At 37.3% G+C, this 16,382-nt stretch overlaps 2 protein-coding genes across 2 annotated transcripts; both read left to right on the top strand.

Moving 5' to 3' along the window:
• Window positions 1-1,322: 1,322 nt before the first annotated feature.
• Window positions 1,323-4,983, top strand: LOC106539568 (olfactory receptor 11A1-like). Its single transcript, XM_014054377.2, has 2 exons — window positions 1,323-1,333; window positions 4,047-4,983. Exons 1-2 carry the CDS (start codon window positions 1,323-1,325, stop codon window positions 4,981-4,983), a joined length of 948 nt encoding a protein of 315 aa, XP_013909852.2.
• Window positions 4,984-15,202: 10,219 nt separating this feature from the next.
• Window positions 15,203-16,165, top strand: LOC148046058 (olfactory receptor 2AP1-like). Its single transcript, XM_087714467.1, has one exon. It carries the CDS (start codon window positions 15,206-15,208, stop codon window positions 16,163-16,165), a length of 960 nt encoding a protein of 319 aa, XP_087570593.1. The 5' UTR covers window positions 15,203-15,205.
• The last annotated feature ends 217 nt before the right edge of the window (window positions 16,166-16,382 follow it).

Genomic DNA, 16,382 nt, shown 5'->3' with positions numbered 1-16,382 from the left:
TTTGGCCCATCACAGTATGGAGTTTTTTGAAGTGGGTAAACAAGAAATTGTAGTAGGTTATTTTGAACCCACGTCATGGTTTTTGTCCCTCTCTTTTCACTTGTTTAGAATCTCAATTATTTTTGTGAGAATTTGACAGGAAAAATTGGCTCATGTTTCTATAAAACCTCCTGAACTAACATAACAAAGAACTGTGATTATTTTTTAGACAGACAGCAAAGGAAAGGGAGACGCTTACATAAGTTAATATAATGAATGAAAATAGTATAAAAATCTTTATGGACATTATTATAGACATGATGAAGATTTGGATGAATTGCAAAGACAAATGATAGATAGATAAATGATAGATAGATAGATAGATAGATAGATAGACAGACAGACAGACAGACAGACAGACAGACAGACAGACAGACAGACAGACAGACAGACAGACAGACATATAGCTACATGGATATCTATATCCATGTAGCTATATGTCTGATAGCTATGTATATAGCTATGTATATATATATACATACATACATACACACACACACACACACACACACACACACACACACACACACATACGCACACACACACATACACATCAGAGATGGCTTCCGGTTTGGCCCGGTTTGGCTGAACCAGTAGAAGATTTGTAGCCTGGGTCACAGAACTGGCAGCGACCCATACTTGCCACGCCCCCAAATTGATCCCCCAATCTCTTATCCTGTTGCCAGCATCTTTCTGTGCATATTTAGTCACCTGCACATGTGCCAGCATGTGCCTACTGGTAGTGACCAGTATAGGAACCCATCCCTGATACGTGTATGTGTGTGTGTGTGTGTGTGTGTGTGTGTGTGTGTGTGTGTGTGTGTAAAATCCACATACATATATACACTAGATTTAATTATATTTTCTTTCTTTTTATCTTTTTTTTTTTGCTTACTATTTATTGCTTATTGTTCTGGGCTCTGAATAATATTTTGTCCGGCAAAGATATATGCTATTTTTTTAAAATCTATAAAATAAAATACTGCCATATAGAAAGAGTGAATTTTAGCATGTTCTTGAAGATTCAAAATACACTACATCAGAACAGTTTGTCCAAGAGCCAATCAGCAACAAATCCCCAGGCTCATGTGAAATATTTTAATTATCCAATAATTAAAACATAATAATATAACATACTGCTCCTGCAAGCCCAAATATTATTATCTTGGATCATCAATTACTGTAAAAAGGATAGTGTAACAATACTTGGACGCAACATTTCTGCAAATGGTTTACTACTAAATTCCTCTCCTGCATCTTTGGTTGTTAATAGAACAGCTCTTATGGAACAACTGCAGGTAAGACCTAACCTCATATATTGGCTTTCTTTGTTTCCAGGATAATCATCCTATACTAACTAGAAACAATTGTTTCAACAATGCAATAACTTTGCCCTGGGCTGTAAATGGTACCTGTCTTAGTACTACATTTTTATTGGTCTATTTCTATTTTTTTAAAAAACTCTCATCCTTTCCCCAAATTCCAACACTTACCTTTATCTTTGGGAAACCATACATCTATATTTGATTGCCATATTTCATATTTAATTTGTGCCACTTTTATATGTACCGTGCTCAGTAATGGCTGAAGTCCTTTCTTTAAAGTAAAATGGCACTCAGCAGTCTGGTAGCACAATTTACAAACTATAATATTATATTTTAAAAGGCATATATTTTCATGAGTTGGAGCTTTCTTCATTAGATGCATCTCACCAACATAGCTCCTGTCATATACCATTAATTTTTTCACCAATTATAGATTTAGAAAAGATGTCCATATAATTTAAATTGTAATCCTCACTATGTGCATACTTTTCAAGATGACAATTTCATTGAATACAGTGGCATTAACATCTCAGTGATTCTGAGTCATGGCACTGATTGCAGAATTAATGTTTAAAAACTTGAAGCAGCTTTCTTTTAATGCATTTCTTTTTTACTTAGCAACAATTTAAAAAAGAAAGAAAGAACAGATGAAATAATTCTAAATTTAATTTTAGGAAATAAAATATTTACCACCATAAACTTAATTATATAGTTAGAAAAAAGCAAAGAATAGAAGAATAATGAAGAAAGCATTTCACAGGAAAAGATGTATATTCTTAATCTGTGAAAATCAAAAAGAGTTATTTGTATCTCTGCAGCACAAACAGTTTTTCTTAGGGATAGGCAACATAGAGAGAAGGTGTTTTTAAAAAGAACTTAAAAGGGTTAGCTGATTAGAACAGTAGGTGATGATCCATAGGCTATTTAGCACCTTCAGTATATCATTGAATTGTGTCCAGAAGTATATTGACTAATACTGTTGTTATTTCAGATCAGAAATATGATTCCGCAAACACATATAAGTCAGGAAATATAAGAAACAGACATAATCTTTTCCATAGCAGGACTTTGTGGAATATTAGTCTACTACTAAAAAGAAATTATATTTATATCCAACTGATTGATTCACTCACTCACACATTCACACAGAGAGAGAGACACACACACACATGTATTCTTACTTAATACTGTTCAGTTAATTTCATATCCATTTTTTATTCCTCATTCCCTTTTACTTATTTCTTCTACTGTTGTTCTTTTGTCACAGATAATTTGCTGTTTTTTTTCTTTAAAAGCAGTAATTTATTGACACTATTTTATGTATAAATTTGATGGAGGTATTGATACCTCTTTTTCTTTCTCCCGTATTCTTAATTTAAAATAAAAATCCTCTACTCTACTTGTGCCTAAATTATATATAAATATCTATTACTAGTATAGCAAACAACATCTATTAAGCTCTCCTTATTAGATCATAGCTTATTCAGTGGTTTTTGTATTAGATGTTCATAAATATGCTATCTAGAGAGATAAGGAATAATCACTGTATGGACACATATCAATTGTATTGTAACAGAAAAGTTTGCTTGAAACTTGTTGATGGAGGGAAAGTGATCTCAGCAAGTTTACATGGAAAACCCTTTGGACTCTGGATTGCTTCACTAAATGTTTCTGAACAAGATTTGATATGCCCTCCACAGAATAATTTTGCATCTCAAATTTTATCCCTGAAATTACTTCATAGGATAAAATTCCATAGGATGATACTGGGAAAGAATAGATTTTTAATTAGATTATTTGATCCAAAACTATCAGGGCATTTGATATTTGCAATCCATTGGATTCTTATTATGTTGCAGTACTGATGTGGCATGCCATTAATTTGATTAATGAGGAATGCACATAAAGCAAACAAGTTTCATTAAGCTTTGCAAAATATATTATTTTAAATAGAATTTTATTTTTTGTAGTTGTGCCCAATTATAGTTTTTTAAACAAATTGTGATAGATGCAATTCTTCCAAATATGTGCAGTTTGGATTATTTATTTATTTTTGATCTGGGGACAAATAATCATGTGTAAATTTGCAAGTGTTTATTGTGGCTCATTTTGCCAGATATTTTTGAGTTTTGTCAGATCAGTTCATTCTCATTAAATTTATATCTCTCCCCTCCCCCTGACACACATTTTGAGATGAAAATAATGAACATTATCAGATGTAGGAGAAGCAGTAGAGCCATAGAGCAGAGTTAAAAGAGGAATGACCCTAGAACCTCTATGTAGCCAAAGTGAACTAAGTCCCACTTCCACTCCCACTTCCCCCTAGACCGTTATCTAATTCCATGTGCTAAACATTACTTGTGAATATTCCAATGCATAGGGTATTTAGCAGCAAATTGGTTTAATTGGATCTTCACATATAGACCTGGTCTATATATTTCACATCAGACTATTGTTTATTTCCTTTAATGTCATGGACTATTAACATGTGACATTGTCTGTTATGATGTGGTTAATATGTTTAGAAATACAACATCTGTTCTTTCTGTGTTTAGATATGCAAGCAAGATTCAAAAATGTATTTCAACATTTGACACAATCAACAGATAGAAGAAAAGAAGGGAAAATGGGGATACTAAAGTTCTTCAAATTGTTATTATTGATCAATTATTAACAAGAAAGAATGGAAATAAATCAGTCAAGTGTTACAACCTTCATTCTTTCGGGATTCAGCAATCTTCCCCAAATGGGAATAATGTTCTTTATACTGTTCTTTATTATATACAGTTTGTCTATAGTGGGGAACCTACTTATTGTTCTACTTGTTGTAGCTGACCAACATCTTCATACCCCAATGTACTTCTTCCTTGCAAATTTGTCTTGTTTGGAGACTTGTTACATTTCAACCATTTTGCCCAGAATGCTGGCTAGTTTTATAACTGGGGATAAATCTATATCTATCTATGGTTGTATGACGCAATACTATTTCTTTGGTTTTTTAGCATCCACTGAATGTTATCTCCTGGCAATGATGTCTTATGATCGATATTTAGCAATCTGCAAACCACTTCATTATGCATCTGTCATGAACGGTAAACTCTGCTTCCAATTAGCCCTCATGTCTTGGATAAGTGGTTTATTGACTAATGCTATCATAACATTTTTTCTAGTACAGTTAACATTTTGTGGTCCCCGTGAAATTGACCATTTCTTTTGTGATGTATATTCAGTGGCAAATCTTTCCTGTAGCAATACACACTTAGTGAAACTTGCTACTTTTATTCTAGGATCCATGGGTATAGGGACCCCATTTCTCCTAACAATGACCTCCTACATCTATATACTCTATACTGTTCTGCAAATGAAATCTAAAAAAGCACAACAGAAGGCCTTCTCTACTTGTTCCTCTCATCTTACTGTAGTTTCATTTTTCTTTGTTACACTATTGCTTGTCTATGTTGTCCCTGAAACTGAAAAACTGAAAGAGCTACATAAGATCTTTTCTCTATTCTACACTGTCCTGACTCCAATGGTCAACCCCATCATCTACAGTTTGAGAAACAAAGAAGTGAAGGAAGCCTTCTTTAAAATTATTAGAAAATATAGAGTAGTTTTTTAATATCATAACTTTTCAATTACTGTGGAAAATAAAATTAAAGAGGAGGTATAGCTTTGGTGCTACAGAGACTGATGTGGACAACATATCCTCATTTCACATACCATAGATTCTGTACCTTATTTTACCTTAAATATTATTTTAATATTTAAAATAATGTTTTTGCCTGTGGCATCACTTTGTTTCAAAGGAGGTCCTAGCCCTGCATAGTCTTAATATAAATGTCATAATTTGTTTCAAAAAATTATTACTCATCCTTACAAAAGTGCCATTATATGGCTCATCAAAGGATGGCTCAAAATAATAGGGCATATATTATAGTACTTTATATTACTATTAATACTATTGTGGAATTGATTTATTATTTTCTGTATTATTATCTATTGTATGTTCCCTTTGTAATATGTATAGATTTGGTTTTTCATGGAAACAATACAAAACACTTGTGAATAAAGAAAGAAAATAGTAGGGAACATCTTAATTCCTGGCAAATTAGTTGACTCTATCTGATCCTAGCCACCCCGGCAGCCACCACTTTCCCCCATTGCAATAATTTCATGAAGTGCTTACAATATTCTCACAGAATTACTAATGTGCCTGCTAGTTCAAATCTACTGTACAAAATTTACTTCTAAAAAAGCACGTAGTGTTTTGGATCAAGAAGCCTATTTTAAATGTAACTTTATTACGTATATGCATTTGAGATGGAATCCCATGGATATGACATAAAACGCTTAATAAAGAAAGAAAGTAGAAGGAAACATTTTAATTTCTGGTAAATTGGTTGATTTTATCTGATCCTTGCCACCCAGGCAGCCATTTTATGAACTGCCATATTCTCCCATTGCAATAATTTCATGAGGCACTTAAAATATTCTCACAGAATTACTAATATGCTTGCTAGTTCAAGTCTCTGTATATTTCTACTGTTCTATTTTCACATCTAAAAAAGCATGTAGTGTTTTGGATCAAGAAGCCCATTTTAAATGTAACTTTATTACAGTAATGAATTTGAGATGGAAACCCATGTAAATTTAATAAATAAATAATTATAATAATTATTTTTATTCCTTTGTATTCATTTATTTATAATCCACACTAAATCACAAACAGCATATCTGTAAAGCTTACATATGTAATAATTTTGAAATTTTTGAAATTTAATAAAATTTGTATGCTGCCCAATCCCGTAGGACTCTGGGCCGCTTACAGAAACAAGATTAAAAAAAACATTTAAAAATTTAAGAATAAAAATACAGTTATTGAAATTACACACCATCCATTCTGTCTCGGTGGGGCTGAACATTAATCAACAGCCCCAGGCCTGCCGGAACAGCCAGGTTTTGGTGGCTTTTCAGAAGATCAGGAGAGTGGTAAGGGTCCGGATCTCTATGGGTAGATCGTTCCACAAGGCCGGCACAGCTACAGAGAAGGCCCTCCCCTGAGGGGTCGCCAGCGGCATTGTCCGGCCGACAGCACCCAGAGGAGGCCCAACCTGTATGATCTTGTTGGTCATTGGGAGGTATGTGGCAGGAGGCGGTCTCTCAGGTAGCCAGGTCCTAAACCATGTAAGGCTTTAAAAGTAATGACTAGCACCTTGAAGCACGTTCGGAGACCAATAGGGAGCCAGTGCAGCTCGTGGAGGATGGGTGTAACATGGGTGTATGTAGGTACACCCAGTATCGCTCGCGCGGCTGCATTCTGGATCAACTGTAGTCTTCGAACACTCTTCAGGGGCAGCCCCATGTAGAGCGCATTACAGTAATCCAGTCTTGAGGTGACGAGGGCATGAGTGACCATTCAAAGTGCCTCCCGGTCCAGGTAGGGCCGCAGCTGGTGCACCAGGTGAACCTGGGCAAAAGCCCCCCTGGTCACAGTTGAAGATGGTGTTCTAACATCAGCTGCGGGTCCAGGAGGACACCAAGGTTGCAAACCCTCTCTGAGGGGTGTATAATTTCACCCCCCAGGCTAAGAGATGGAATATCTGGACTATCCTTGGGAGGCAGTATCAATAGCCTCTCGGTCTTGTCTGGATTGAGTACAAGCTTGTTCGCTCCCATCCAGACCCTGACAGCCTCCAGGCACTGGCACATCACTTCCACTGCTTTGCTGAGTTGGCATGGGATGGACAGATACAATTGAGTATCGTCCACGTATTGATGATATTTGATCCCGTGCTGGCGTATGATCTCACCCAGCGGCTTCATGTAGATATTAAATAGGAGGGGGGACAGGACCGAAGCCTGCGGCACCCCATATTTGAGGGGCCTAAGGGTCGATCTCTGTCCCCCAACCAACACCGACTGCAACCTGTCCAAGAGGTAGGAGGAGAACCACCGTAAGACGGTGCCTCCCACTCCCACCTCCTGTAACCGTCGCAGAAGGATACCATGGTTGATGGTAACGAAGGCTGCTGAGAGGTCAAGAAGCACTAGGATAGAGGAATGTCCTCTATCCCTGGCCTGCCAGAGATCATCGGTCAGCGTGACCAAGCAGTTTCGGTGCAGTAACCAGGCCTGAAACCCGACTGAAAGGGATCCAGATAATTTGCTTCATCCAAGGTCCGTCAGAGTTGAAAGGCCACCACCTTCTCAACAACCTTCCCTACAAAAGGGAGGTTGGAGACTGTACAATAGTTATTAAGAATGGCTGGATCCAGGGAAGGTTTCTTAAGGAGGGGTCTCACCACTGCATCCTTTAGGGGGTGCGGGTAGGATCCCTCCTGAAGAGAGGTGTTAACAATCCTCTGGAGCCAGCCACGTGTCACCTCTCTGCTGGTCGAGACCAGCCAGGAGGGACACAGGTCCAGTAAACAGGTGGAGGCACTCACCGCTCCCATGGCCTTGTCCACTTCCTCAGGAGCGACGAGTTGAAACTCACTCCAAGAAATCCGATCAAGGCCCTCCCTGGCATCTTGGCTGGTACTGTCCAAGTGGAATCCAGGTCCGTCCGAATCCGAGCGACTTTATCCAACAGAAACTGAACAAATTCCTCAGCTCTACCCTCTAAGGGCTCGCCAATATCCCCCCCTTTCAGGAGGGAGCAGGTTATCCTAAACAGGGCGGCTGGGCGAGATTCTGCGGATGCAATAAGAGTGGAAAAATGAGCACATTTTGCCATCCGTATCGCCACTAGATAAGTCCTAATGAAGGCTCTTAATTGTGTTTGGTTGTATTTTGAGTTACTAGCCCTCCAACGTTGCTCTAGGCATCTCTTTTGGCGCTTCATCTCCTGGAGTTCCTCGGTAAACCAAGGAGCCCTACTGGATCCACTGCTGTGGAGAGGCCGTAAAGGCGCAATTCGGTTTAGAGCCTCCGCTGCCGCTGTATTCCAGGCAGTGACCAAGGGCTCCGCCGGACTGTGGGCAAGGGAGTCAGGTATCTCACCAAGCACCGTCTGAAATCCCAAAGGGTCCATCAGGCGCCTGGGGTGGAACCATCTAATCAGTTCCCCCTCCCTACAGTGGGGGAGTGGTTTCCGAAAGTCGAGCCTCAGTAGGAAGTGATCTGACCATGACAAGGGCAAGATCTCAATGCCCTTCAATTCTAGATCATGTCTCCACTGCTCCGAGAGAAACACAAGGTCGAGCGTGTGACCCGCTGTATAAGTTGGACCCTGAATTACCTGGGTCAAGTCCATGGCTGTCATGGAAGCCATGAACCCCTGCGCTCCATCCGAGCATTCGCCGAATGATGGCAGGTTGAAATCCCCCAGCACTATCAGCCTGCGGAACTCAACCGCCAGTCCGGCTACTGACTCAAGGAGTGCAGTTGGGAGGTAGGTATGTTAGAAACAGGCCCACTTGACCCCTAGGTCCAACTTCACCAGAAGAGACTCACACCCGACGGTCTCCAGAGCAGGGATCCCATGAGGAACTAATGACTCTCGGATGATGACTGCCACTCCCCCACCCCTTTCTCTGGTGTCGCGGCTGGTGGAGCACCTGCAACCCTTCCGGGCACATTTCTGTGATGGGGACTCTTCCCTCATGGCCCATCCAGGTTTCAGAAATATATGCCAGGTCTGCCCCCTCATCTAATATTAGATCCCGGATGAGGGGAGCTTTATGAACCACAGACCTGGCATTTAGCAACAGCAGCCAGAGACAGGGCCCTGACATCTTTTGCCACCTGGTCCTGGAGTTGAGTTATCAGGGCCGGAAGGAGGGATTGCCATAATGTAGCGAACCCTCCTTCCCCAGTAATGGCTAGCCCTGTAACTCCTGTCACACCTGCCTCTCCCAAACATGACCAGGATGCACCAGCCCATCCCTGCACCTGTAGACCCCTCTTCCCATCCCGCGGCCCCCGTTCTCTCCGGCAGGCCATTCATACCATACATTCTGGGATGAGAGACGGGTCTGGGCCCCCATCCAGTTCTGCTTCTGCACTCAGTGGTGGGGGCTCTGGGCCGCACTCTCAATCCCCCCATCCATACCAGCCAAGCATTCTGCACATACATACCCCACTAATATTAAAATACAGTGATACAATAAGATAGCTAATAAGAAATTCATTAAGTTAAAAAATGTGGGATCATTCAATCAGACACATATATACCACATGCACTTCCCATACAAAAAAAAATTGTGCAACTGTTAAAGAATGTGCTAGTTTGAATAAAGTTTGTAGGTGAGTTCGCAAAAAGTCCAGTCCGGTGGGATTCGTGGAGATATAAAGGGGGAAGAAGATTTCGTCTTCTCTCTTCCTTGCGTGATAGATGGTATGGATGGTATTGGGATAGAGGGGTCCAAAAAGTTCCAAGGGAGCTGAGATGGAATCTCTTGACATCGACGGGCAGCAATGGTCGTACCAACCGGGACCAGATCGTAAGTCCGATGCCCAGTAGCCATGAGCAGGGAAACAGATAGTAAAGCCCCATATAAGTGAAAGCAAACCGAGGGCCAGGGAAGAAAAGGAGAGGCCGTGCCGTAGAAAAGGCCTAGGGGGTAGACTAAAGGGCTGTGGCAACGGCCACAAGGCCAACTGCCAGATCTTATACCGCCCCATGTCAAATCAACTACCCCTCTCTAATGCCAGCCAACAGAGTCCAGAAAGATTCCAAAGGAAACAGGGGCACAGATGTCAAAAAATGCCAGGAGCTTCCAGTGACATAATCCGCCGGGGTAGAGGAGGGGGGGTCACCTAAAAAGACTATGGCAGCCGAGGAATAGGCCAGCTGCCTTGTCTCATCCAGCGTTGTTCAAGTCACCCACCTCCTTCTGTAACAGTAGTCCTCCAGAAAACAGATAGGCACCAGGGTTCCTCCCAATCAACGAGGGAAATAAGGCTAAAGCTAGGACCATAAAGCACCGTAGAATGTCGATCCCAAGCTGTTTGTGGGTGATTGAAGCGTCAAAAGCTTGAAACGCCGAAGCGGAGCCTTCAGCGCAGCGCCGCCATTTCCCTCTTACATATACATAAAAGGAAGAAACTCTATATAATTAAATAGTCATTGGCTGTACCAAATGTTTCTATAAGTGAAGGCTATAGATAAAAAAGCATTCATCTATAACCTTAATTTTGTTTTATTTATTTAGCATTTGGCAAATACATGAAATTTCCTGAGTAAATAACTAATATACGGGTGTTTAGAAAACAATAGAATAGAATGTCCATCAAGACCTTACACCGGCCAATGTCTGATCATTTGAACTACCATAAGTCCATGTAACTACCATACACTAAATAAATACAAGAAAATTCTATTGCTTTCAAAACACCCATATATTAGTCATTTACTCAGGAAATTTGGAGTTAAAACAGGAGACGAATAAATGAATGAAATCTATTATTCTAACATAAAGGTTAAATGGTTTCTTTAACTTCCATTCTGTTTACTATCATGTGGCATGATAGCATCTGTCTGAATTCATTGTTTCTAGTATAGGAATATTTTAGAATACTGTTTTTACTTATTAAATCATTATCATGGGACTGGCTATTTTTAAAAAAAGGGATAAGATGATCTTATTCTAGGACAGTTTTATTTCATTTATAAATTGAATAAAGCCCTAAATTTTTCATCACAGGTATCCATTGTTCATGATTCCCAAGCAAGAGAAATTTGTCACTAGGGGTTTTCAATCATCGTAGATATGTTTTTCCTTTACCATGACTGGGTCATTGGGTATTTTTTATCCTATGTCCCATCTGCTATAAGGGTGATTGCCGCTGTTCCATCCATCAACTTTGCCTCCCCTGAAGTAACTTTTTAAAATTTTATTTGAAAAGTTCTAGAAGAACTTTAAGCAGATGTTATTCTAAGAATCATAATATCTGCTCTGTAGTGCAATCATATACCAAATCAAGCTACATTTACTGAATAGTTTTAGGTAATTTCTTCTACAATATGACTAACTGGGGGGGGGGGATCACTTCAACTCTTCAACCCCACTGAGAGAAGTGTTTTCAAACTTGCCAAACAACCCCCATGGGAATGTCCCCTTTTCCTCAACTAAATGCATCAATTTACTCTTCATAAATGGAGTCTGTCAGACCCAAGAGGCAGTGTATCATCTCTGATTGCCATGAGAGTACAATACACTATTTAGAAGGATGTATAAAAAGATTCAACTCTTGATAAGGTACAAATATGGTGTATGGAGAGCAGAAGAGCAAATAATTGTGTTTTGGGAGTTGATGGTAAGATGAATTGATGTAAACATTTAATAATACAATATGATGCTGGCTATATAATAGTATACATGTGATTATATGCTACGAAAATGAAAAAATAAAAAACTCAACCAAAAAAAAAGATTCAACTCTATGTTTGAGCAAATACATACTTGATCTTCATATGGGAGTTTGGAATATTGATCAACTATGACCTTAGTGAGGAGTACAATATATGAGAAGACTCTTCTATATGGGGCATATAGAATTTTATAAAGTAATTGAAGAGCATCCAAAGAAAGAAAGCAATTCATCTGTAAGTGAGATGGGAAAGTTTGGCTACCTAAATATTTAAGCTTCATATATTTTGCTTACGTTTTACCAAGATCTTCTACTGACAATCAATGCTGTCTCTGATTTATACTTATTTATTCAGAGTATTCAGAGTGTGTGAATACACACACTCACACATACACACAAACACACACACACACACACACACATGTCATATGGAGTAAGATTTACCACTGACATTCCCCAACCAAATCTTGTCTGGGCATGGATCTTGGGACAGCATGGTAGAAGACATAAGGAACTTTTAGTGTACAGTGATAAAGAATGCATTAAAATTTGGTGTAATGCTTAAGGCTTCATTCTAGAAACCTGGCGACTATGGTCTTACCTAAGGGATGATATATGTGACTTTGGGCTAATCTCTCTTTCTCTCACACCCCAATTCATCAAATAGGGTTGTTGTTGTGGAGAAAATAGGGGGAAGCAACAGTATTAGGTATGTTCACCTCCTTGACTTATTTATGGGACAATTTTCTATGTTGAAATAAGTTCCATTCGCACAAAGTAGATACCTAGGGCATTTGATAAGGGACTGGTGTTTGCCATTGCTCCTAATGCCACAAATATTATATTTTGTTTTTAGCCTTAATAATAACTGTACAAGAGTGGTTATTCTTTATTTCAGAAGAAGAGCATTGATATGAAATTTTCATGAGTGTTCTTCCATGTAAGAAATTATGAAAAACTAAAGAGAACTGTATTTAGTGAATTTAGTACAAGTTGAAAAAAATGTTTTAATCAAAGATTAGTCATTCAAGCTATGTGAAGTTTCTACCTATCCAGTATTCATTTTGTCATTTTTAAAAAAGTTGTACATCTTGATTAGCAATATAAATTTAACATAAGGAAATGGCTGAGACATTGATTGATGCATTCTTTTATTATTCTGTAGGCAAAAAAATGAACAAACAATCATAACTGACAACTATCTGGAAGCTTATAATTCATTGCCACTTGTTAAAACTTATCAATTTTTATACATTTAAATTGAATACTATTTTCTAAATATTTCCTTAAGAAAGTTTTACTCAGTCTGTTTTATTGCTAGTATTCGTTTTATAAAAAAAACAAGCTGAGATCATTATTAAATATCTAAAAAAAGGTCCAACAATTTACATCTGCAGTCATAATATAATCCCAAAGGTTACAGCTTTTCTGCTTTCTTCCTATCCACCCCCATTTCTCTCCTTGACTGGCTCTGGTATGAAAAAGTCATATTTTTCCTAATAATTATTTTACTTGTTATCAATAAAGGAAAACAAACATATGAAATGATTAATATAGATTTTGAATATATAAGATTGAAGACATCTCCTTCATACATATTTTGGAGTACATATAAATATTGTGGATTGTTTCTTGCTAAGAGACTGCATGATCAAAGAAGATTCCTCAATACTTTTACAGCATGGGGAAGATCGAGAAAAGAAACAGGTATTCCATGGACAAAAATTAAAGCTGTCTTGCCTAGGACATCATTGTTTTTGAGGTAAGTATTTATGCATATATCATTCAGATCTTCATTTTATGTTTAGTACTCAGAAAGGAATATTGTATGTTTATTTTATTTTGATGAATTTTTAATTTAATCAAAATTGTTGTTACAATTAGGTTAATATATTTTGGGGATGAGTTACAGGAAAATGAGATAGAGATTACATAAATATTTGGATTCTTTTTGGATGAATCATAGCTATGAATATAAGAGAATTAATCTTACTGAAAATCAGTTGCAAGTTTTAGGAAGGAAGAACATAGTTTTCGATAATTTTTCATATAATGCTGGAACATATTGAAAAAAAATATTACTTTAGAAATATCCAAAGTGAAAACAACTCTGTTGGCTGAATTTATCCATATTTTTTGTGAGGACTGCAGTTGTGTGAAATCTAAAAAATCATCTAAATATCAGTGATGCCAAAGAATCACTTTAAAATGAATTAAGATTTAAATTACCAAAACACTCTTTTTCAGGAAATACATACTCATAGAATCAAAAAGATAGTTATATAATAATTTTATGTAATCTATATTATGAAGATACTAAATGCCATATCTAAATCAAACATTCTTGTGCAAAACATAAGGCATTCATTATGAGTATGTTACTAGTCAGAAGTCCACTGACAAAGTGAAAATAACTCTGTCGGGTGAATTTATCCATATTCTTGGTGAAGATTTTTTTAAAAAAATAATAATACAGCAGTTGTGAGAAATATAAGAAATCGTCCAAAGATCAGTGATGTCAGAGTCATTTTAAAATGAATTAAGATTTAAATTACTGAAATACCCTATTTCAGAAAATACATACTCATGGAATCAAAACGATAGTTTAGGTAATAATGTTATGAAATCTATATTATGTGGATATTAAATGTCATATCTAAATCAAACATTCTTGTGCAAAACATAAGGCATTCATTATGAGTATGTTACTAGTCAGAAGTCCACTGCTTCCCACTCAGACATATAATTTCAATGTTTGTCCTAATTCTTCTTAGAAATGACTACTAATGCAATATAGGAATGTTTTAAAAATGATAAATAACAAATTATGATTGTGTCATTTAAGAGGAGGAGTCAGGATAGCTATTAATGGAAAACAGAGAAACATTTAGCTGTGTTGGGCAACCTTAAGTTTGTATTCGTATTTTAACCTAAGAAATGTTGCACTTGAAGAAAAAAATAATGATTATGAACTTTCCATTTCCTGAAATCTGAAAATGCAAGGTAACTAGTAGTATAGCAAGAATTTTCCATGACATTTTATTTTTAAAAAATAAGCAGAACTGCCTGGATTTCTTCTTTGAAATATTCTCAGTTTTAAAAAATGCATAGTCTTCCAGATTGTATCCCAGACATGGAGAACACTGGTAGCAGTTAAGTGGTATGACATGATCTCTGATAAGGACATAAGTAGCTAGGTAGTTAATTTAAGTTTTCACTAAATTCTCTGCACTTTCAAAAGCTGTTGGAATGACTTTCACCTTGAGGTTCATTTACTTTAGCTTTTTTTTTATATATATATAAGATGGCCAGAGTCAAATGTCAGTGTTGTTCTGTCTTCTGCTAACAGGATAATATTCTTCTTCATGGATCTTGCCAACACATGAGGGAGATCATCTCTGAATCAGCATTTGCCTTAATCATCAGAAAGAAGAAAAGAAAGGGGAAATCAGACTACTAAGATAGCTTTTCAGAATCATCTTGAGATAGCTTTTCAGAATCATCTTGATGATATTTCATTGGAAAGAATGGAAATAAATCGGTCAAGTGTTACAACATTCATTCTTTTGGGATTCAATCTTCCCCAAATAGGAATACTTCTCTTTACACTATTTTTCATTATATACAGTTTATCTATGTTGGGAAACCTACTTATTGTTCTACTTGTTGTAGTTGACCAACATCTTCATACCCCCATGTACTTCTTCCTTGTGAATTTGTCTTTTTTGGAGACTTGTTACATTACAACCATTTTGCCCAGAATGCTGGCTAGTTTTATAACTGGGGATAAATCTATATCTGTCAATGCGTGTATGACACAATACTACTTCTTTGGTTTTTTAGCATCCACTGAATGTTATCTCCTGGCAATGATGTCTTATGATCGATATTTAGCAATCTGCAAACCTCTGCATTATGGATCTGTCATGAACGGTAAACTCTGTTTCCAGTTAGCCCTCATATCTTGGATGAGTGGTTTGTTGACCATCACTATCTTAATAGCTTTTCTTCTGCAGTTAACATTTTGTGGTCCCAGTGAAATTGATCATTTCTTTTGTGATGTGTCTCCAATAGCAAATCTTTCCTGTAGCAGTACACACTTAGTGAAGCTTGCTACATTTGTTGCAGGAACCATGGGTATAGGGACCCCATTTCTCCTAACAATGACCTCTTACATCTGTATACTTTACACTGTGTTGCAAATGAAATCAAAAACAGCACAACAAAAAGCCTTCTCTACCTGTTCTTCTCATCTCACTGTAGTTTCATTTTTCTTCCTTTCACTATTGCTTGTCTATGTTGTCCCTGAAACAGAAAAACTGAAAGAGCTACATAAGATATTTTCTCTGTTCTACACTGTCATGCCTCCAATGCTCAATCCCATCATCTACAGTTTGAGAAACAGAGAAGTGAAAGAAGCCTTCTTTAAAACTATTAGAAAATATAGCAGTAATTTTTATAGTATCATACTTTTTAAATTAATGTAGAATTAAAGATGGGGTATATTAACAGCTTTGATGCTACAGAGACTAAAATGGCCAAAGTATCCTCATTTCATGTATATATTCTTTACTTTAATTTACCTTAGATATTATTTTATTATTTAAAATAAAGTTCAGCTTCTGGCATGACTTTGTTTCAAAACCGTTCCTGGCCCTTCATAATCCTAATATAAATGCAATAATTAGTTTCAAAAACCTAAAT

Source organism: Thamnophis sirtalis, unplaced genomic scaffold (genome assembly GCF_051295495.1).
Source record: "Thamnophis sirtalis isolate CommonGarterSnake01/CBP01778 unplaced genomic scaffold, rThaSir2_p1.2 scaffold_4, whole genome shotgun sequence".
NCBI lineage: Eukaryota > Metazoa > Chordata > Lepidosauria > Squamata > Natricidae > Thamnophis > Thamnophis sirtalis.
This window is presented reverse-complemented; position numbering and strand designations above follow the sequence as displayed.

Excerpts from the sequence above, each read along its gene's own strand:
- LOC148046058 (XM_087714467.1), top strand. The coding sequence starts at position 15,206 with ATGGAAATAAATCGGTCAAGTGTTACAACATTCATTCTTTTGGGATTC.